At 35.6% G+C, this 24,637-nt stretch overlaps 1 protein-coding gene across 1 annotated transcript in view; it reads left to right on the top strand.

Annotated features, from left to right (window-relative positions):
• Positions 1–367: 367 nt before the first annotated feature.
• Positions 368–24,637, top strand: part of LOC108666672 — a 37,450-nt gene continuing 13,180 nt past the window's right edge. The window contains exons 1-7 of the mRNA XM_047883134.1: positions 368–622; positions 12,464–12,599; positions 13,034–13,137; positions 14,554–14,647; positions 19,813–19,908; positions 23,374–23,595; positions 23,847–23,969. Coding sequence (XP_047739090.1) covers positions 374–622; positions 12,464–12,599; positions 13,034–13,137; positions 14,554–14,647; positions 19,813–19,908; positions 23,374–23,595; positions 23,847–23,969 — 1,024 coding nt within the window. The 5' untranslated portion in view covers positions 368–373. The remainder of the gene's footprint in view (positions 623–12,463; positions 12,600–13,033; positions 13,138–14,553; positions 14,648–19,812; positions 19,909–23,373; positions 23,596–23,846; positions 23,970–24,637) is intronic.

Here is a 24,637-nt window from a genome sequence, read left to right as displayed (position 1 = left end):
CTCAATAGTTCTGAATAATAGTCGGCTAATTAGGAATTATTGCTCATATTTTGCTTAATGATATAATATTATATGTTTTCATTTGAATATGACCTAATTACATGTATTTCGCTCCGGTGATTTGCAGATCTACAATTGAAGAATTTATCAGACATTTTCAACTAAACCGTGGAAAAGTTTCTCACTTTTGGATTAAAAATTAGAATCTGTGAAATTAGTTTACATTAAAAATTTGTGCTCAATTAGGTTCAAAGAAAGTGTTATACATACTTAATTATTTTGCTTCTCTAATAAAAAATAAATCTTGAACTTTTTAAAGCTATTGTTTATGTGCATACAATAATTCACGCAACCGAATTCATAATCCTAGGCAATGAGTCAGCCAGACAAGATGGCAGCCATATCCACATCGTGGAAGAGCCCCCACGATCCTCCCCCAGGCATCACATCCCTCACGTTCTCGAGGAGTGTGGATGTATGGATGGATGATGTAGACGAGGGAAATTGTAGCTACAACGCCACAACCTTCGAATATAACGCATGTACCAACGCCTCCAACGCTTTCTTACTGAACGTCAATTCCTCGACAACTGCAGACCAGCACTCCTACTACTTCTATGAGGTGAGTTCTATTATTATTATTATTATTATTATTATTATTATTATTTATTATTATTATTTATTATTATTATTATTATTATTGTTATTATTATTCAACCGGTTGATTACGGCAGCAAGTTACGAATGAAATCTCGACGGATGAAAACGTTACGGATAAAAAAGTGATTAGTGAAAACGTTACGGCTGAAAACATTACGGATGACAATGTAACTGTTAAAACGTTGCGGTTGATTTTTAATATTGCTTGTGTTGTACCCGAGCTTGGTAGTTACACTGCTATTAATTTACCCATAACAACCAGTAGTTGTATTCGTAACTCATTTTTCACGCAATTTTAGCTGCTACCATGTAGATTCTTCAGAGATAAGGTCGAGAGCCTAGCGTAACAAAGAGTTTATTGAATGTTATATGATTTTGTTTGCCACAATTTTTAAACAGAACTTAAGCGGAATTTCAAAGTTTAATTAAACGCGATATAAAACAAGAAGTTTTAATCCTTCCCAAAAAGAGGAGAATAAATAAGCAGTAATAAATAAGCAGTACAATAACTCCGGGCACAAAATTCCAAGTCCCAAGATCGCTTGGTACGAAAATCCAATTCAGAGTCGAGCATCTGCATTGCATTGGATTTTTGGGGAGGCCTCGTGCGAATTCTTAGGGAACAGGAGCCCATTGCAGGACTCATTCGGACCCACATTGCTCACTGCCTTTATCTCATCCAGGCTGAACTGCAAGCCACGTCGTCACCAAAACATGCACGTCTTGTCCCGATACCCGCTCTGTATTGTCGACGCAGCGTCGTGGGGGTAACGCTTTGTTGTGGCTTGCATCAAGTTTCCAAACAAGAGTTGTCCCTGGCACGCCAGGGATGTACTGGCAAATTAAAGCAAGCGGCGATAAGTTATTTTAACAATGCATCATCATTGCGGTATTATAATAAATGGTTTGGTAAAACACGAATATTGTAAATACAATAACGTTTGAAAACATGTTAATCCGTAAGAACTGATTTCCTTTTTTAAAGTGCCAACAGCAATTAAAAAGCGAAAAATACAAACGTTTGAGAAGAAGTTTGCCAAGATTTCTTTGACATGAGTTCCAATTTCGTTTTTTAAAGCGTAAAATATTCTTCAACATTTTCTAAATTTTAAAATTGGCTCGTTCTGAGTCAATTTGACTGAGTCGCACGATCTTTGCAAGTGCTGAGAAATATTTCAATGAAATGAATGAGAAAATATTGCAGCCACAGACATTGTTTTTCATAACAGCGAAGACAATCAAGCGAAAGGGAACATTTGCGGCAATTTATTAGTAAGGCTGACCCTGAACTGCGAAGGTCGTGTTTTGAAGTTGCCGTAGAAGCCAACGAGCGTCGGGTCTTCGATCATAGGCGTTTTCTGCTCCATTGAAAGCAACCGATATCTTCACTAACTAAAACCCGACCACAGCTGATCCCCTTTGGCCTCAGCAAGCCCAACTTTGGCCGGACTTCCACCGTTCCTTCTTCTTGATTTGAACGAGGACAAGTTTGCAAAATCAACACTACAAGCCAAAACTTAGATTACGATCGAATACACACATTAATCAAGAGCATTTATTAATCAATTAATTAATTAATTAATTATGAAAGCTCTAAATGAACTATACTATGAAAATTAATTGCACGTTTTCTTCTGTGGGAATTCATTCCATCAATGAAATCATTTGTATAGCAGGGCAAATGATTTGTAAACGTATACGAGATGATTAATTGTACGTTCCACAACCATCGAACTTCCATGTATCGACGAAGTTTACTAGGCACATTCTCGAACAATCGAACAATGAACAGGAATTTATATAATTATCGAACTACACTCCGGATGACATCTCATCTACTGGTAAATCTAGCCACGGATCGAAAATTGCCGCAGTTAAACCAATAGTTGCGAGCGTAATAAAGTATGCATCTTTTTCCGACAAAATAAATAATTGGAATTCAAGTCCATAAAAATCAAAATCCGTGTAGGTATGGATTATTCATTGCGGAAATCACAGATGGTGGATAACAAATGCCGATGGTGAGAAAGAATCCGCGTCGCTGGCAAGGCGAAAAACATTCGGACGAGACTGATGCGAGGCAATAAGGAACCAATCTGTTGTTTCATTTCAAGAAGTGGACAAATCTTAATGTTGTTCTTGAAATCAGAAACAGATACCTTCTACCCTCAGAACAGATTTCAATGCAATGAACAATAAACGAAATTGCTCATAGAAATAACTCACTGATGACTTGGAACATATGAGCAGATAATTATAATACATGAGCTTTAAAAAATATGCACGTTCTGATCTATGCACTATGAAACTAAGATGTTTTCAGGATAATTTACGGCATCCGCATGACTGGACACAGAGTCCTGAATATGAAAATATGAATTCCGATACGACGCAGTATATTGCAGCACTGCAACGATTAACTCATCCAAGTGCTCCGACAATTATTTTGATACGGCGCACTACAGAGGCTCTGCAACGCACTATTCGATCAACCCATTCAAGTGCTTATATAAACGCTCGTAAAGTAACGGCTGCACTTATCATCACTAGAGAGTCAGCGAAATATATGCTTTCAAGACGCAATTCTCAACCATAGCTAAGCTAAATAGTGAAAGCCCTGAATGGTTTTGAATTGCATTTGTTTCAAAGTTTAATTGATTTATTTTTCTAAAAATTTAGTTCGATTAACAATCTAGTTTGATGCTAACGAATTAGTTAGGAAAATATTTGCTGAATAAGTAATAGTATGCAAAATACTGCATCAAAAAACTTCAGAACACTTTACCTTTTAGCAATAAAATAAATAATCTCATTTCAAAACAACAAAAAATTCCATATCAATCTCCATCTTTGCAATACAGCCCCGACCAAACGATCCACAAATGTAAGTCATGTTTGGCTTCCACTGTATAATTAAACTTCTGTGAAAAAGTAATAGTCGAGTTGATGAGATATTCGGGGTGCGGCATATGTAATATGTTAGTTCCAAGGCAGTTTCTTGAATTACCCCATTTACAAATCACGTCATTGTGTGGTAGTTTGTTAAGTAACTACATAAGCATGACGCTTTGATGTTGCAGATTGATTATTTCGAGTTTAATCCAGTAATTTAAAGTAGTGAGAACACCTATCAGGCGATATCAGACTATATACATTTAAATTAATGCACTCAGCAAGTAGGCAGACAAAACAGTACTTTATTGCGATGCTTTCACGATCGCCATTTTTAATAAGTTAGAAATGAAAGTCTTTCAGTTCTGCCTGTTTTTATTAAGAGTACTCACAGGAAACATCGCAATAAAGGGCAAGCTCTACAATTACAATATTTCCTCATTATTTTGATGAGAAATTGATGTAGGGTAGATATAATTCTGAACAAATGAACTACGCAGAAAATCAAATGTCGAACAGACTCACGAAAACTTTCTGGACAAGCGGGAGTTTGGCCCGGACTCCAAAAAGCGAATCAAAGTGCAGTTTGCGCGGAAAAATCGAGTTTACCTCAGCATTGATTGGCCAGTCACCGGTGAGGCGGCATCTCCGCTCGACATCCTGCGACTACTGAAAGAACTTCGATTTATTCCGAAGGGATTCCAGCAAAATCATGTAACATTATTTTACTTTTTATTTGAGGAGAATTTAGTTTTGATCTCGATAAATCGTATATTTATCACATAAATGCGTTAATTCGTATTTTATTTCCTTCAAACCGTGACAATTTCAAGGAATAAACTAAAACTTCCAAAGAGAAGTTAGATTCATCGCAATAGCAGCGTTCCCTGGAGTCGGGTAAGAATGTGTCGTTTTGAGCGAGCAGAAAAGCAGTATAAGTTGGAGCGAGTCGAGTTTTACAAGGGCTCTAAAGACAGGCAATAAAGTGCACATGATACGCCCTTAGAAGGGCTGCTCTTGACGGCACAAGAGGGTAATCAAAGAAACTCAGCAGCTCTCGTGATGAGAACTGCTCAACGTTACATCACATTTTCAACACACTTTTAATTGTACATCTCAATAAATTCTTTTCGGAATTTTCTTTTTTTGTATGAATAAGTTACGTTCAACATTTCAAGAATATGCAGAAAGAGGTTGAAATTATAAATTCTTCTGTTAACGAACATTGAATCAATTCAGATTCTTATTATCTCTTCTGTTAAATTAAGCGTTACATTATAATTATCTCATCTGTTGAATTAAACATTAAATTGATTGAGATTCTTGACGTTTTTGATGGAATTTAAACTTGATTTTTGGAATGTCAGGTGTAGGCGACTGAAATCGATCGATCTGGAATCATTTCTGGGAACCGGTCTCTGGAAAAGTTCAATGCGACATTACGGAGAACCTAATTTGACATTTTAGAGTCACTCGGCAGGCATCAGGAGCGCGGCAGGGTCATCATATTTTATAGTCGCACTTTATTAGCATCGGAAATATATTCTGGCAGCATTTGCAAGTTATTCCGTCGTATAAACTTTCAGGGGAGATTCAATCATTTTTGTTATGCTTTCGTAGTCGGACTTTATTATTTGCGGCCATGAATAAGTGGATTCCATAAATACTTTTTCCTGCTTTCGAATATATGGTAAATATTTTTCCATTCGACGGTCTTGCATCACAATTTACGAAAACGGTTTAGCTAAATAATGGAGTTTTAAGGGATGTTGAATCTATTTTAGGTAAAATCCCTCAGCGTTTCTTGCAAACGTCGGTTCATTAGAATTAAACTTAATAATTTTAAATATCCAAAATTTGAAATGAGCATAAACTCCAATAGGGAATAAATTTTCGTAGATGCATTCGAAGGTTTTTACTTTTTCCACTGAAATATTATTTTACATTATTTTGCGACTTTATCAAATGACATTTGTAGATTTGCACAACTAAAATATAATCCTAATTTCCTTAAAACAAGTTCGATCTGTCAAGTAACGCCATCAATAGAGTTAGTGAAGTCCCTCAGCTGAATAAGAATAGTCAATTCTATCAACCAAACTGAATTTGTCAAGTCCCCAAACAGACACAATTTGAGAATTCCCATCACCAAATAAATCTTATTAACCAAATAAAAGTCCCTGAACCAAATAGGACATAATTGATAAATTCCCAAATTCGAATAAAATTTCTTTAGTGGCTCGACCGAGAAATACTTATCATTTCTCAACCCAATTACTTTTTTCAATATTTCGTTCAATCGAATACGATTTCTTGAGCCGCTGAAGCAAAGCGGATTTGTTGAATCTCTCCACTAAATGGGTTCCATTTATTCTCTTAACCAAATATTATTTGACCGTGAATTATAATTCATTGAGCCAACATATGGGTATGAGGGGCAGCGTGAGCTATAAGAGGTTGACGTCTATTCCTAGAGCTCTAGGTTTGTTTAGAAGCGCCATATTCTATTTGTACACGTCAGCTAAAGCAAACAGTTTGCCACGCCTGCTCGTGCACAATTAATACCCTAGTCATTGCTGCCTCACATCAAACTTTAAATTATATTTAGTCTCCTGAATTTAGCCTATACTGGCTTATATAACTGGCTATGAAAATAATAAGTGAATATCAACCATGTGGATGGAAGCAGGACAAATTAAAGTGTTCAAAATCTAATCTTCTTTATTGACACTCATACGTCCTTTGGTTTAAAAAAATACTTCTATAGTTTTCTGATTTCATAAAAATCAATTGCATATGTTAAAAACATCAATTGATTCAGTAATAAATAATCCTAGCACAATAATTGCATGCTTAAAATGTGTCATATAATAACCCTAAAACGTTCAATACATAAAAATTTCTATCATGACGTACACTCACCTTTTGTGCTACATATAATCTGAGTAAAAATTAAATGTTCTAACAATAATTGTCCTTCTTCACACCACCCTCACGACCAACCCAGCATTCATATTTTAAACTAGCCATAAATTCAGGTAGTAACACCATCAATAGTGCGTCGTTTTTAGGCAAAGATTGTGCCGATTTTCACGACGTCAAACCACAGTCAGCATTCGATAAACCTGCTACAGTCGACACTCTATAAATCGTTCAGTTGGGGGCCAAAAGCTTCCCTCGTTGCGACGACATGTAAAGAGAGCATAATCGATATCAGCATCCATCAATTTCAAGGCATGAGTTTGCATCAAACAAGATGTGTTTGGCTGGCACGAAAGCACCAGTCTCTGCCTCACTCTGGCTTATCGAATGACAGTAAACAAACAAGAAGATCTCACTGATGTTCGCTGTGTGAGAACTAGCGCAGCTACCGTGAGTTTAAGATATTGAAGGTTCTTAACTTCATCTCAATGCGAGAATTTTACGATCACGGTTTGTCGCTGGTTAGTGACACAAGGATGGCGAAAAAATAAGTCAGTCAAGATTGATGACGAAGAGAGTACCTGAAGTTAAAGATGTTTATCGCAGAAAATCTATTCTTAGAGGTAAAAGTAAAAGTGTTTCTAAATTAGTCTTACAACTGCGCACTTACTAAAGATTTTTATCTTGAATATATAACAGAAATATCGATATGCTCCAGAAGTAATTTTTTAGCGTTGCTAATTTTTGTCCGTCATCATCTGAGTGATCTTATAGGGCATAATACGTAGATACAATTTCGCAAGTATCACAATTTGTGGAACTTAACACATCGTTTGCCTCAATTGTACCATTAAAGTTATGATTTGCGATGATTAATGCAGCTATCAATGCAATAAGATAATCATCGTCCCTTGCTGTGCCCGACACGTGTGAAACCTTGCCAGGTCTTCATCATCCGACACCGCAACCCAGAAATCCTGGTCACGACTCCACCCCCTTAATTGTGAACGCACGCTAGAGCAGACATCGAGCAACACATTCATTTCTTCTACTACATTTTCCCAATCTTCCGACGTCACGAACTCGCCGTAGATAATCATTAATTGAAGGTTCATTGAGCGAATGCTCGTTTAAAACAAAGGGAATTTTCATTGTGTTTACATGGAGTCAACTGTGAGAGCAGTTCTGAGGTCAGGCAAACTTCATTAATTTAATCAGCGAGTGTATTACTTCCAAATGTTTTGTAAAGGCTTCATTAAATTTTTTAGCTAGTGTATTACTTCCAGATATAGTGTGAAGGCAGAAATTCGGGATATAATTATCCAGATTTTGGTCACGCAACTTATCACGAGGAGCCTGGGGGAGGGTGGTCCGAAGGAGTGTCCGGAGGGCAGTTTATTAACATAATGCATTGCCGCGGGTACAGCGAGCATCAAATACAATGCAATCCAGTACCAACTTCTCCTTATTATTCTAGAGAGGAAGTTTACTGCCAGGTTTGTACCACGTATATCAATCATAGGAAAGAGAGTTCTTAGTATATGTAGCTCGCCTTATCTATTTTAAAGTAAAACTTTCTCAGCACAATGATATGCACTGAAAACTTAAACCTCATCGTAACTTTACTATTACCTTTCTTCATCAGTGGCAAGTGTTATTAAAAGTATATTATGTACTTTTTTGAAACATTTGCCTTAAAAATAAATCATTCACTACATTTTATTCAATTTAAAAACATTAAATAGGGATAACTTGACATATTTTGATTGCACGTTCACTTCTCCGCTTCATAAAGTATATTTTGAAGTCATTTGCAATCAATACAGCCAGAAAAAAAACAACTGAGTTGTCGAGAAACAAGAAAGGATTTTTTGTTAAATAAATGCCTTGCTGCTATGTAAAAATACAAGAGTTTTCTGGGGAAAATTACATCAATTTTACAACACTTCTCTTTAACTTCACTTCTTGTTTGTCTGTCTGTCTGTCTGTCTGTCTGTCTGCTACAAATCTTGTAATCGAAATTTAATACACTTCTACTTATCCTATTGATCTGAAATTTTGCACACTTGTTTAAAGTTGGAGACAATGCATGAATCAGATGTCGAAATAAATGATTTTTAAAATTAAAAAAAAAAATTTTAAATATTAAAAAAAATTGAAAAAATAATTTTGTCAGCTACAAATCTTATAACTGATATTTGACACACTTTTACCTGTCTAATTGATCTGAAATTTTGCACACTTGTGTGAAGTCAGAGGCAATGCATGAATCAATTAACAGAATATATAATTTTGAAAAAAATTTATATATTAAAAAAATTTATATATATTAAAAAAATTGAAAAAAAATTTTTTCTAATTTTCGAAAATTAGATGAGAAATTCATTGTACATCTGTAAGATTGGAGATACTGGATTCTTTGGAAGTGTTGTCTTTAAAAAGTAATTTTTAAACGTATATTATTTCCATTATTATTACAACACTTCTCTTTAACTTCACTTCTTGTTTGTCTGTCTGTCTGTCTGTTTGTCTGTCTGTCTGTCTGTCTGTTACAAATCTTGTAATCAAAATTTAATACACTTCTACTTATCCTATCGATCTAAAATTTTGCCCACTTGTGTAAAGTTGGAGACAATGCATGAATCGAATGTCAAAATAAATGATTTTAGAAAATAAAATTTTTTTTTCAATATTAAAAAAATTGAAAAAATAATTTTTTCTCCTACAAATCTTATAACTGATATTTGACACACTTTTACCTGTCTAATTGAGCTGAAATTTTGCACACTGGTGTGAAATCAGAGGCAATGCACGAATCAATTAACAGAATAAATAATTTTGAGAAAAAAATTATATATTAAAAATTGAAAAGGTAATTTTTTTAATTTTCGAAAATTAGATGAGAAATTCATCGTACATCTGTAAGATTGAAGATACTGGATTCTTTGGAAGTGTTGTCTTTAAAAAGTAGTTTTTAAACGTATATTATTCTAAGTTAAGGAAGCATGTTTGATTTTCGAAAAGTAAGAAAAACAATACTAATTAAGCTTTTAAAATATATTTCTGCATTTACGGAAGGTCACCTTGGTCAGAATAGCAAAAAAAATCTATAAGGATTTATGCAAGAAAACTTGTTATTTCCTCAGAAGTTATCCATCTAGAGGCGGCGAATTGTGCGGTGACACGGCAGCGAGAAAGGCGAGCGGCCAACAGGAAATTGATGGATAGTGGCAGTCTTGAAACACACTTGATCATCTCCGCCATTTATTATACAGAAAAAATCCCCCCTTCCCAGGAGTGATTGATCAAATAGTTTTAGTTTATTGCTGCACGACTCCCTTGTGAGCTGCCACTCAGGAGCTCGCTTTGATCTCATTTGCGTGCACTTGAAATTATCAAAGAAATACCGAGTTTCCCATCGAAATTTTCAGTGCAGGTCACTATATTCTGTCTCTTTAAATATAAATCATGCAGTTGGAACTCTAATTTTTTCATTATACATTATTTTTTCTCGAACACTTACAGTCCAGTAACGCCTTACCAAAAAATTTCAACTCAATTTTTTTCTTCACTGTCTTGTAATATTTGTAAAATATAATTATTATCAAAATACAAACGTAAAAGAAAACGTAAGATAGCAACACAGACACACCGGAAGCACGCGAGCACATGATTGATATTTAGAACACGACTTAAGATCAAACTTCAAATTCGTGGTAAACGCGTGGAATATCTGTGGCTTTGAAACAAGTTGAAAAAGCGCCATTAAACACGTTAAAAACTTATGTTTAAAGCCAACATTTAATTGAACGTAGCTCCCGGAAGTGAATATAAGTAAGATCATGCCAGGCATATCATCGGCCGACGATCAGCCGCTAATAATTCAAGATCTACGCGACAAGAATCAGATCTACGCAGCCATCAACCGGAAGTACATAGTACGCACTATATACACGGTCATGGCCTTTAAATTGGTGCTTTTTTGTAGCCATTCTTTGCGACTGATAGAGGCTCGAGCACCTGCTTCCGTACCCGCTCATTACTGTGACTCGCAAGGGGAAATCGTGCAAGATGTCATAATTCACATAAATGGTAAAATTCGCTGAACCTTCCCGTGCAGAAAAAAATGAAAAAGTGGTTAACTGAATACTGAGTAGCAATAGGAAAAACTTTGTAGATTCTTACCAATTTTTTTAACAATTTACAACACAACATGAATGCTTTGTGTTTTGGAGAATGAACTGAATAATTTGTGATATATAGAAGTGCTAGCCTACAATTCCCTTGCGTGACGAAAGAAATCTTACGTTTTTTGAAGCAACGCAGTTAATTAGTTAATGTAGTTTTTCAGATTGAATAGGCATCCAGCTAACTTTTTAGAACGGGCTCGGTTGTAGCTGGCATTGACACATTAGAATTTCCTCAATTTCATTTCGAATCAATATTATTGGAGCGACTAGGTTAATGTTAGTTAATAAAGTTAAAATAATTATATTTAGAGTTGAATGTAACAATTAAATTTATCTCTCAAACTGAACGTCACCTCTGAATGCAGTATTACTTAACTTCGTCCGACTTTTATTTTTATAGAATAATTGCTTCAGAATCTATTATTATTATAATTACTAACGTATATGAGTTGCTATTGTGAGCTTAAAATAACATAAAATAATTTGAATTCGTATAATTGTATATTACTAATATATTTACTCATGTAACAATGTATGTATGACTTGTTCATACAGGATTCAATACTCAGACTGAAGAAAAAACTTAATGAAATGCGGCATCGTTTTCCTACCTCAATATAAGCCTCAGAATTTGCCGTACGCTTTAGTGTAAACTGTAAAGTAAACTACTGTTTTCTCTGAGCGATGTTGAAAAATGATCCTATAAGGGTTAAAAATCGTAAAGTATTATTAATGTTACATTTTGAGACTATTTTCATTTTAGAAATTGTTTATTATTCGTAATTTGATATTGTCGTTTTAGTTTTTAGTCTGTTGAGGTAAAGTGCAGGTGGATGAGACGGTGACATTATTGCGTCGTGTATAGTCAGGCAAGGAGGTATTTGCTTTGCGATGTGATACGTGAGTTGATTTGCGAATGAATTAGATTGTAAATAGATTTGTGAACATTTAGATTTCATTTTTATTGATACTTTTCTTATGTTTATTTCACAATTGATTATTTAACAATATTTTATTTGATTATTTTAGGAAAGCCTCAATACCAAGACTTAAAAACTCAAAGCGAACCACGTTGAAACAACAGCTCACGGTGCACAAGTTCATGATTTTTTATATAGGTGAAGAATATTGATTATTTAATTTGTTTACTTAAGGAACATACACACAATAAAGTGTTGTAAGCACCCCTAAACCTATGCAATCATGTAGGCAAGTTGAGAGTGTTAAAAGCCCTAATAACTCAAAATAAAGAACTTTCTTCATTAGAGCTTGGAATGTGTCTGAAACAAGAGCGAAAAAATACGAATTTTGAGCTTGATCCCACGTACATACAATATTTCAATTTCCACAATATTGATGGATTATAAACATACGTAAAACCGCTGCTATTACCCGTTCATTTTACTAACTTAGAGCATAGAGCAGGAAAGTTAGAGCCTTTCATAGAGAAGCAGCAAGACCCAATGAATTATTGGGTCTAGATGCTGCACAGGATAGGTCTAGCTGCTGCACATGATGGGTCTAGCTGCTACACACGAACGTGACACTGTTTTGACTGTTGACTGATTGGCAAGATATACAGCGCATCATATTGAAAAGTACAAAACGAGCATGGTTATTGTCGAGAGGCCTCTGCCAATTATTATTAAAAGCGTTTGAATTCATTAGTTAAATGGCAGCCAATTCTAAGCGAAAAATTCATTGTACCACTTCATATTATATAAACGTTTCCATCGCCCGTAAGGATAAATTTGAATTGCGCGCTGGTAATTTGATTTGATCGGTTGGCATGCCATCAGGCGGAGCAGTTCGCGGTGCTGTGGCTGCTGCTGCTGTCCATCGTGCTGGGCAACGCGGCGGTGATAGCGGCGCTGCGGCTCTCCAAGGCACGCAAGTCTCGCACTAACTTCTTCATCATGCACCTCGCACTGGCAGGTGAGTAAAATGCGTGAATTGCATTGGCAGCCTATTTCGATCAACTTTTAAATGAATGTGAAACACGAAATACAATACGCACGAGACGCGCGATGTTCCGATTGTGGTCGTAGGCGATGATTGTGGTCGTAGGCGATGATTGTGGTCGTAGGCGATGATTGTGGTCGTAGGCGATGATTGTGGTCGTAGGCGATGATTGTGGTCGTAGGCGATTTGTAATGACAACGAATAACTACTTAATTTAAATTTAGTTATCATTTACTTAGTTTTTATTTGGCAGAGGCACGGCGTATGGAAGACTTCCATATTTCTCGATCAGAAAATCATTTCCTCTGTATTAGGTAATTGATTGCATATTTTTTTCTTGCTAACGATGATTACATTAAATTAAATTTTGATCTCACCTTGTAATTCATGACTGTTGTTGTTGGCAGACCTGTCCGTGGGTCTGATCCATGTGCTGACAGACCTCGCATGGAAGACCACGGTGGGGTGGTATGCCGGCAACGTGGTCTGTAAAGCCGTCAGGTTTGCACAGGTAGGAAGCAATATGTGATAATGAAGTGTTTTTATGGAACTTTTAATAGTAAACAAAAATTATTTACTTAATCACTTTTATGGTGCAACATTTTTTTCTTTCTCGTAGATATTCATCATTTAAAAGGAGCATTCACTGGTAGGTACGCAGTACAATCACCGGTACGAAATGAAAACCAGAAAGGTGCTTCGAACTTGCAGTGTAAAATCATTCACTATTTTTCGACGCAATTTTATTTAGACATACATGTATACCATAATCAGGGCCGTAAAAATAATCAATTTTGTAAATGTTTTGTAATTCAAAATCATGTAAGAAAAATCACATACCTTCGAAAATAACTACTGTCGGCTGTGGAGGCTGAGTCACTGATATATTTCACCAACAAAGTTCGACTGCCAATCTCGAGTATCTTGCCTAGCGGAAAACATTTTACCCGCAATAAAGCGCAGTGGAAGCAATTTTCGAGCGAATAACTCCGACGACGACTTTCTTGAAGAAGTATATTTCGAATGTGGCTTGAGAAGTTTAGTGTGGCATATCTTGATCCGTTTACGATGTTATCAAAATTTATGAAAATGTTCACCTGTAAATTTACAACGGGTATCACGAGTGTTCTTTAACTTCTGTAAGCGAATTGTTTTACTACACCTCAAGCTAAATATGGATAATTTTGCACTACCATCGCAGTTAAACTTGTTTTTTTGGTGAGTTTTGGAAATAAAGTAGTGAAATTTATCAAGAATGGTGCAAGGCTTGGAAACAACATTTGAAAATAATATACGTTTAAAAATTACTTTTTAAAGATAACACTTCCAAAGAATCCAGTATCTCTAATCTTGCGGATGTACAATGAATTTCTCATCTAATTTTCAAAAATTAAAAAAATTAATTTTTCAATTTTTTTAATATATATAATTTTTTTCAAAATTATTTATTCTGTTAATTGATTCATGCATTGCCTCTGACTTCACACAAGTGTGCAAAATTTCAGATCAATTAGACAGGTGAAAGTGTGTCAAATATCTGTTATAAGATTTGGAGCTGACAAAATTATTTTTTCAATTTTTTTAATTAAAAAAAAATTTTTAATTTTTAAAATAATTCATTTTGACATTTGATTCATGCATTGTCTCCAACTTTACACAAGTGTTCAAAATTTCAGATCGATAGGATAAGTAGAAAAGAATTAAATTTCGATTACAAGATTTGTAGCAGACAGACAGACAAGAGGTGAAGTTAAAGAGAAGTGATGTAAAAAAACACACACATGCAGTTAGCATTTCTAACGATTTGTGTGAGGATTTCTCCGAATTTCACTATTTGATTATTGACAAGCGTTGCTAAAAGTAAATGTTATTGACAACTCTGTTGCATCAAAAAATATATTATTCATTATATGCGTTTTTCTCGCAGACGCTGGTGACGTACTCGTCAACGTACGTGCTCGTGGCGCTCAGCATCGACCGCTACGACGCCATTACTCACCCGATGAATTTCTCCGGCAGCTGTGAGTCAGATTGCAAACTGTACAACTCGTCTTTAGGAAAAATTGCAAGAGAACATTCATAAATGCTTTGATGCACTAGAAACTGTATAATAATGACACAGTAGATCACTATTTTAACCTAAATAAATCTGCATTCGGTTGATGACCTATGTCGATGTTAAGCTTACAATATTACAAGTCCCAATCATAAGAATTTTCGACAATATTCACAAAAATGATCGAAGTTTGATTTTGCTAGTCATAAAGAATTTGATTATATGATGTCGTTCTTTGTTTTGTCATCAATTCATCTAATCCATCATAGAAGCTACGTGGATTGCTTCCAACGCACAATATTTACCTTACTATAATCCATGGTTGAACTATATATCTACTAGTTCAACCATGACTATAATCTGCTTACTATATATCAGGTTTAAGGTTTAGTTAGGCTAGGCAAGGCAAAGTTAGGTTTGGATAGGTTAGGTTATATTCTAAACTGCTTATTTCATAGAATATACTACATCTACTACTGTATGCATATTTATTTTTTGTGTGCAAAATTAGAAAATTAATGCATCAGAGTTAGTAATTATTTCTGAACATATTCATTTGGTGATAAAATCCATCATATTGAAACATACCTAAGACGTGCTGAGGTAGTACACGTATGCTCCCGGAGAGCTACTGCATGACCGTTAATTCTGAGCAAGGCAGCACGTTCAGATATTGCTTGTATTCATTTTGTTTATGGCCCTTCATTGTACAAGTGGCCCATTTATTTGAACTACCAATGCAACAGGTAATTACTTCAGTTTCACGAACCACTCCATGTGCATAACTGATAATCATCAAGACAAATGGGTCAATTCGTCCAAATAATTACACTTTTTCTGCATATAGCACTGATACGCCCGTTCGCCGGGCCATACTGGGTCAGGGTGTCCCAAACAAGGGCAAAAGTGCATCGCTATTTAGACAAAATTTAACGCATTTATCCGTGAAAAGACATGCAGTTATAGCGTCATGAGTCAGCATACGATATGGTCGTCATTGATTGAAGGAAGCAATTCATTGTTCATTTAATAATAACACAGTGAAGAAAGAGGCGACTTCGCTCAGACTAGTCGTATAGGGTGAATTATCAATTGTAGTATGCATGTCATTATGATAAATGCGACTCTTTTTGCAGAGAAGGCTAACTCACATCAACCATATCGTGTGTATACAATATTAGCTACACACAAGTGCAGTGATCAGCAAAACCAACTGTCACATTAAAAATACTGTTATGCACGAAATCGCATTAAAACTGTTCTTTATACGCAAGGAACGATTTCAAGCCTACTGTTTATCAGGTTTTTACCCTTGTATTTGCTGAGGTTTCAAGCTGAAGTCATTAATATGAGGAATTAAAAAGCAGCAAATGATAATTGCCCCAGAAAAATCCTGCTACAAAGTCCAGACTGAGTTACTGGAGGCTCAACTGGGCTGAGGAAATCATGCATATCACGAGAGCCTTTGAAGTTCTGTCGTGTCCGGCGGCAATATTCGACGATTGCGTTAACATTTCACGCTAATTTTCTGGAGTATACGTGTAGTGATGTACACTTCAGTAACGATGCCATTTAGGAACGACTGAATGACTTAAGCAACGACTGTAGTGATGTACACTTCAGCAACGATGCCATTTGGGGACGACTGAATGACTTAAGCAACGACTGTAGTGATGTACACTTCAGCAACGTTGCCATTTGGGGACGACTGAATGACTTAAGCAACGACTGTAGTGATGTACACTTCAGTAACGTTGCCATTTAAGAACGATAGAAAGGATGTAGCTGGTAACTGCGCTACCAATACCCATGTGCAAATTATAATAAAATGTGTAATTCAAGAAACTCAATGACATACCACATAAATTAAGAATGCGAAAATTATCTGGAAGAGAGTGAAAAATTATATATCTTCGTTTTAAAATAAATAAATATTTCAACTAGTTTTCCGCGTCAAATCGAAATGTCATGAGGCAAATTCAATTACTGAAGTCAAGCACAATTTCAGCAGTTAAAGCACGCCACACTATTCAAAAAAAATTGAACCAGTTCTTGATTCTCTGATCAATTCTTTGGGACTACAAAACATATTGGTGCAAAATTCGCACTTTAATTTTGCATTTACTTTCAGTAAAAGTCTGATCATCACATGACACGCTAAGATGATGCGCTGAAGCTACGCCTACAAGTATATCAATTATAGATTTGTTTGATAGTTTTAATATTCATTTACGTTGAGCTACACATTTCGAATGTTACCTAAAGACACATTTGACATTGAGAGACGTCGAGTCATGTGACGCTGTGCGTGGGTTGTAGTCGAGCTACCGCCGCCAATATCAGGGACTGGAGACTAATTGAAACTCGTTCTCTGGGACGCGGCTGCAGCTCATTGGAGTTCTCATTAAACCGTCACTGGGAGTAGTTCAAGTGCCCGATACTTGGGCAATATCCACACCAAACTTGGAACTCAGAGCTAAAATTCACTACATTCTGGAATGTTATATGGGCAACGTGTGTGAATATTCCGGTGTATATTATTGATTGCGAATTTTCGCAATAGTCTTTTCAGATTTTTTTGTATGCATGTAGTATTCAAAATATGATGATTTTAAAGGGATAATGATTTGATAATATCAGATGAATTTCGGCAATTACGCTACATGTGGTCGAATTTGATTGTTATGATATATTTTTTATATATGTCCGTCGATTTTGCTGTAGTTGTGTGTTCACTATGGAGGGAACCATCTAATTTCTCCAGCCCTAGAACGCATTTAATATCTCCATGGATTGTACATGCCATCAGCAGTTTTTATCTTTAATATATTGGAGGATGAAAGGAATAAACTATCGGACAACGACAATGGAAATTTTCATTCATGAGAATTTACGATGAAGAAATCTATCACCAAAAGCGAAAACAAATGTTATCTACTTCGCTAATAACGAAGATAAAAAAATAAGGAAGAAAAATAAATATATTGTAAAGCAATAATTCAAGTCAACACTAATAGGACTGTAAGATCCTGGAAAATAGGCTCGTCCCAAAAGAAAGGGCGGCAAAATTATCTTCATTGTATCTTTTAAGTTGTACTCGCTGAGAAAATTCTAGGCTATCTTAGAGCCCTAGGCCTTGGCTACGCTCGGTCTACTGCCAATACACGGACCGATGGCCGGTCTAATAGAGCCAATAAAGCCAATGGCATTTATTTCCAAGGTCGTGAACAAACGGGCGTTCCGAGACAGACTGTAGACAAGAAAAAGAAAGGAGGGCTGTGAAGAAATATGGCGTAGATAGTCTGAAGACAAGAAATAGAAAGTAGGGCTGTGAAAGAACATAACGTCTGAGACGGACTGTAGGCATGAAAAGAAAGGAGGGCTGTGAAGATATATGGCGTTCGAGACAGACTGTAGACAAGAATAAGAAAGGGGGCTGTGAAGAAACATGAAAAACAGAGCTTCAGAACAATTGCATTGTGTCGTAAAAATCTGGTGGAATTAATAAGTTAATGAATTGATGGGAAGTCCACCATAATACCATGATGTGGAATAAATTCTACAAAGTTCCGAACAAGGATTGCTTTGGTCGTAAAAAGATTACTTCAGGATATATTATGTCATGTATTCACACCTGTGAAAAATATTTCATGGATGCGCGTATTAATTTGGAAATTCATTGGCGTATATTCGAAAATAAGACTACATTGGACTGAAACGGAACCAGTAACTTTATTCAATGTTTCATAACATGTGGGAAAAATACGGTAATATCAGTTAATTCGCAGTTAATATTGTATTGTAATACCAGTTAATTTGCAGTTAATATTGTACACACTGCACCATAATCAAGTCAATTGTTCATTAATTAACTATCGGGACAGAAGAAGAATAAATTCAATTAATTAGAAGTTTAACTTATCGTCAAAAATTCCACAACATTTTTATCGTAATGAGAGGTCAGTTACCTCACCTGAACCTCTTGCTAGGTTCGTTCAAATCTTTAGTTGAATGTAGGGTATGAGTCCACCTTCACTGGCCTCTGCCTAGAGTCTGCAAATATCTGTCAGTGTTGACGCGCCTGAAACAAAGGTAGAATTTTTCTGTAAGTGGTGTCGTTGGAATTCTAGATTTGATTCGCTGGCTTGTGGACACAGCAGAGGCTTGATAACGAGCAAACGTTGGCCTACAGATTCCCATTGTATTTTGCTTGTCATGTTGACGTAGTCGTCCTGTTTATGTTCCACCAGATGCATTACCAAGGAATTTTTGGGGTACATTTTTACATCATCAGAACAGCAAATTTTTATTTACTTAGTATTTATTTACTTACTCATTTCTTTATCACTTATTATTATTATTATTGTTCATGAAAAATGATGAATTTTTTAACAACGGTGGAAAATGGAGGCTGTTCTTTTTCAAAAATGAACATGACTAATTATCTTTGCAGTTTATTATTAGTGAAAAATTATAAATGAACTTCATGGTGGATGAAAATTGTGTTTAAATTCTGAAAAGATAACCCAATTCATCGGTACTAATTTTGATGATGTATGGGTAAGACGTATGGGTAAGATGTATAGGTAAGATGTATGAGTAAGATGTATTAGTAAGATGTATGAGTAAGATGTATGGGTAAGATGTATGGGTAAGATGCATGGGTAAGATGTATGAGTAAGATATATTAGTAAGATGTATGGGTAAGATGCATGGGTAAGATAAATGGATAAAATGTATGAGTAAGATGTATGGGTAAGATGTATGGGTAAGATGTATGGGTAAGATGTATGGGTAAGATGTATGGGAAGATGTATTAATAAGATGTATGGGTATGATGTATGAGTAAGATGTATGAGTAAGATATATGAGTAAGATGTATGAGTAAGATGTATGAGTAAGATGTACGAGTAAGATGTATGAGTAAGATGCATAAGCTAGGTGTATGTATAAGATGTATTAGCAAGATGTATGGATAAGATGTATAGGTAAGATGTACGGGTAAAATGAATAGTTAAGGTGGATGGATAAGATGTATGAGTAAAATGTATGAGTAAGATGTATAAGCTAAGTGTATGGATATGGGTTAAAGTTTGTTTGTTTATTTAAGTTTGTTGGTGTGGCGGGCAGGGAGGCGGGCACGGCAGTTGGTGGCGGTAGCGTGGGCGCTGTCTGCGGTGTTCGCAGCGCCCATCCTCGTGCTGTTCGAGGAGACAGAAGTTGACGGTAAGTCAACGATAATATGTTATATTACATCAACCGTTAGAAAAATCATCATTATTGAGAAGTTGATATTAAAATGTCTAATTTTTTAAACAAACTTAAAGAATTTCAACCATTTACGCTAATATGTAATGAATAAATGTCTCGAATACGTTGAAAATAGTCAGACATGGACAAAACCTGATTTAAGATTTGGGACCTGAAAATAGGGCTAAACTGCCTCATCCATTTCAATTCTTGTAATTTCGAGTTAGCGCTTATATAATAGATAATAATAATATCTGGAAAATAATTTCAAAGTCCCAACACATAATTATCTTATTACCATCTGATAAATATCAATCGTTTCGTCAAATTTAGAAAATAAAATAAAAAACTTTTAATAAAAAAAAATTTAATAAAAAAGTAAATATAAAAACTTTTTTTACTTCTACTTGAAAGTAGAAGTAAAAAAAGAACAAAAAGTTTTCTAGTAAAGCTAATTAAAGTTTTTTTTTGTCACTTAACTCAGCTTTTAAATAGTGAGTTGACGACGATGTGTTCGTTGGCTTAGGAAGCAATCAAAAGATGAATATAGGTGAGTATAAAATGTGAGTGTCCGTCGATTGCCGCCTGCGGTCTCTGAACGACCACCGTTTACTATATTAATGGAACTATATACTATGCTCGTATTGGCTATACTTATGGGGTTCGGGGTCCAGTAAACAAGCCGTTAGGCTGCATACATTTTCTTCAAGTTTATTTTGGTTTGAATTTTCGGTGGCAGAATTATTCAATAGTACATTGTGATCACACATCTGGAAATATATTTGCTGAATTGTATTCATGCCGGTAGCAAGCTTTTAATTAACTTAATCGAACAAATTTCTTTGTGTTAAATTCTATTGCATTGTGCGCCTATGTTCGAATTCAAGTTTAAATTTGAGATAAAATTTTTAGAAATGAAACAAGAAATCTGCCACGACCAAAGAACTTGTTAAGCATCTGCCTGCTCTAGTTTATTTGCCCAGGGAAGATATTGTTCAATCCGCAAAGGCTCTGTTCGAAGGCTGCAAATTAGGTTCAAAATTTGGTGCTGTATACAACCACCATTATTCATCTGAATATTTTTTTTATTAATTTATTTTTATTATATATTTCAATAGAGTTAACAGGTTGAAGTAGGAAAAATTAATGAAAAAATCTCTCTCAATTATTACAACTAAGTTTTTGTTAACCTATTAACCTGCTGCTTACACCTTGACATTTGTAGTAAAGCCAATTGATGAAGATACCCCAATTGATTAAATAGACAATAATCAAATGAATATAGATTGACCCCCAGGAAGGGAAAAAAGCAAATGTATATGTCAAAACGTTGTATATCAAAACCCTATTAACTAATGATATTAATAAATTTTCCCATCTTCAAAAAGGAGCAAAAGCATTGAGGTAACTAACCAGGAAACCATCACAAAGTGATTGAAATACGTTATTTTACTCAGCAAAATATGGTAAACGGAGTTGGAATAACAAACTCATGCATAACCATCAGTCATCAATACAGAGGGGTTAATTCAGCCCCAATAATGGAGTTATCCAGCTAAGGTATTGCGTGGAAACTTCAAATCGAGGTGCCACGGCGGAGTTTCTCGAAAGAAACTCGCGAGCCTTTACAGTGAGAAGCAAATGCGCATTTACATAATCTTGACGCGAGCTCATGACTGCAAACTGCAGAATAGTTCACGCTGGCAAATCTGGCGTCCTTTGCAATGCCGATGATCGCTCTTAGGACATTCGTAAGTAGGAGTGGATTTTGTGAATGCACTGCGATATCATTATCATTATCATCAAGAGTATTATTCGGCAAGGCTCGTGAATGTCGGAGCTTTGGCCGAGAATTCTCTAATGGATAACATTCCTTAGACGCCAATGTGAATGAGAATGATATTTATGCACTGTAATGGCCGAACATGCATCCTCAACGAGCTGGATACATTTTCTCCGCTTCATTAAGCTTGAAAAGAGACCATCAGAGATTGTGCAAGTCTTTCAATTTTTCATCTCAAAAACTGAGGTATAACTTTTTCTGCTGCCTATGAGATTCAAGAAGTGCGTTAGGAATATCGTCCAAAAATATGAATAAGAGTTTTGAATGTAATATGAATTTTTCGTGGAAATTTTTTGAGCGGGCTAAGGATAACCAAGCATCAGTATCTTCCACTACATCTTTCACTGCTGAACAACACGAGTCCCACAGCACGCTTCTGTACACGAACAATAAATCTTATGTCTTCACCGCACTCAACTCACCGGCTTCTAACAAAAGCCATCTATTGCTGGACAAAAACATATTTTCTTCAGTTTAAATTCGAAATTAGTAGAAATTTAAGTATAACTAGAAAGTTATGATGAAATTCGGTTGTTAAAATATTTGGTTTATAAAGTTGTGGAGCGACTCTTAAACAGTGACTACTCATGTTTAATTGAGTGTTTTAACGTTAATTATTATTTAAATTTAATTTTTCAATGTATTGATCCTAAATGTGATAATATGATATTTATTGTGTTCAAAAAATTTAGTGTTCATACTAAAAATTCTTTATTCAGAGGTCAATTGGATCTGCGTTTTTTATTCCACGCCTGGCAATTTCACTCCACTGACAAATCTCGATTGCTTCCGTGCAAGGACTCGTAGCATCAGAACATTTCAGTGGCCGACACAAACTGAAAAATGCAGAGCGATTCAACCGTCTTAGATTTTCATGCACTTTCCTTCAGTGATAGTGAAACGCTAAGAGATTCAATAACAACAACAAAAAAACCAAGCAGGATGATAAAAAAATTGAAGTCCAATCTCCACATTTTTAATTAAAATTATCTTCCAATGAATAGAAATAGTAATTTTGTTGTTACTGAAGCATCAAATATGATTTAAAATTATATCAAAGCTTGAGCTGAATTTAGGTTAGCACTCTGAAGCTTGTTACAATATTTTCGAATATAGACAAATTTCTTCTGAATTTTATGTTTTCAAGTAGGCGAAAAATAAAAATTAGGTCAACTTCCTAGCGATTCCAATTTAATTGATTGAATAGTGCGCTAAAAACGAATTTTGCAAATTTTACTGTACAATTTTAATTCTGTTTTGGCAAAAAATTAAAATTAGGTCAACATCCTAACGATCCCAATATAATTCATGTTGAATAGTGCACAAAAACTAATTTATCATATTTTACTGTTCAGTTTTAATTCTGTTTTGGCGGAAAATTAAAATTAGGTCAACATCCTAACGATCCCAATATGATTCATATTGAATAGTGCACTGAAAACTAATTTATCATATTTTACTATTCAATTTTAATTCTGTTTTGGCAAAAAAAATAAAATTAGGTCAACATCCTCACGATCTCAATATAATTCATGTTGAATAGTGCACAAAAAACTAATTTTGTAAATTTTACTATACAATTAAAATTGTGTTGTCAGGCGAGTTGCAGTGCTGGAACTGGCTGACAGAGCCGTGGCACTGGCAGGTGTATATGGTGCTAGTGGCACTCACAGTCTTCATCATACCGTGTCTGCTGATAAGCGCCTGCTACGTCACCATCGTGTTCACCATCTGGAGTAAAAGCAAACTGATGATGAACGCTCAGCGACCCATGACGGCCTCTGCCATCGTCACCGCTACGGCACCTCAATCTTGCCAGAGTTTGTTGCGCTCTCATTTATTATTTTAAATTTCTTCTTTTATTTTTTTTAAAGTATTCTCCTGTTTTTTTTCTTTATTCATTGTTTTATTTTCTTATCACTATTCTTTTCATTGAATATTGCGAAAAAAATTGAATAATGCACACACACATACCAGTAAATTGAATAGTTCGAAAAAATTTAATAACGCACACACACATACCAGTAATGAAAATAAAATAATGTTTTATATATATATGACCTTCCTGAAGACGGTGGTGAGCGAAGCTCAATGCGCGCGACGTGCGACGAAGACTCGCGCAGAGCGAGCTCCCGCGGACTCATCCCGAAGGCGAAGATAAAAACCGTCAAGATGACTCTCGTCATCGTCTTAGGTGAGTTGAATGATTCTTACTTCAATGTAAAAATTAATTTTCTGAAATTATAAACGGAAAATTATTGCAATTTCATTTTAACTCATAACGATAACAGTGCTATTCCGTAAGGACGTAAGTTTGTACCATTAGTATAAAATGCGAAAAATTCCCAGACGTATGGGTAAACCAACCCTGCCTCGAGGCATGAAAATGATGGCCCACGCGAGACGCTATATACTCGAAGGCAAACAGTTACCTGGAACGGACTCATGTCCGCACCTCGTTTGTTCTAAATTGAATTCTAAGTTATTCGGACCACCAGGGAACTGAGACAACAACTTTCCATGCAAAAGAGCCCCGAACTCCTCATGTTCCACGTGTCTCGACTCCTCCGACTCGCGCATACAAACGAGGTTGCTGGGTGCCAGGGACTGCAGCAAGAAGTTCATAATTCTCGGTAGCGCCAGACGACATTCAAAGACCAAGTCCATCGAGGGCGGCCACAAAAACTCTTCGCTTGAAAACAATGTCATCAAATGCTATCACGGAGACTATAAAATTCGGCCTTGAAGACGGTGACCAATTTTCAAAAGCTCTCGAAGTCGAAGTCTACATTTTTAGTGGCAAAACTACGGAGGTCGCGAGTGACGTTGGCGAATGAAGCACCTCTATTGCGGCCATCAAAA

This window comes from Hyalella azteca, unplaced genomic scaffold, assembly GCF_000764305.2.
Source record: "Hyalella azteca isolate HAZT.00-mixed unplaced genomic scaffold, Hazt_2.0.2 contig12078, whole genome shotgun sequence".
Lineage (NCBI taxonomy): Eukaryota > Metazoa > Arthropoda > Malacostraca > Amphipoda > Hyalellidae > Hyalella > Hyalella azteca.
The sequence above is the reverse complement of the archived record's forward strand: the minus strand, read 5'-3'. Positions and strand labels throughout refer to the sequence as shown.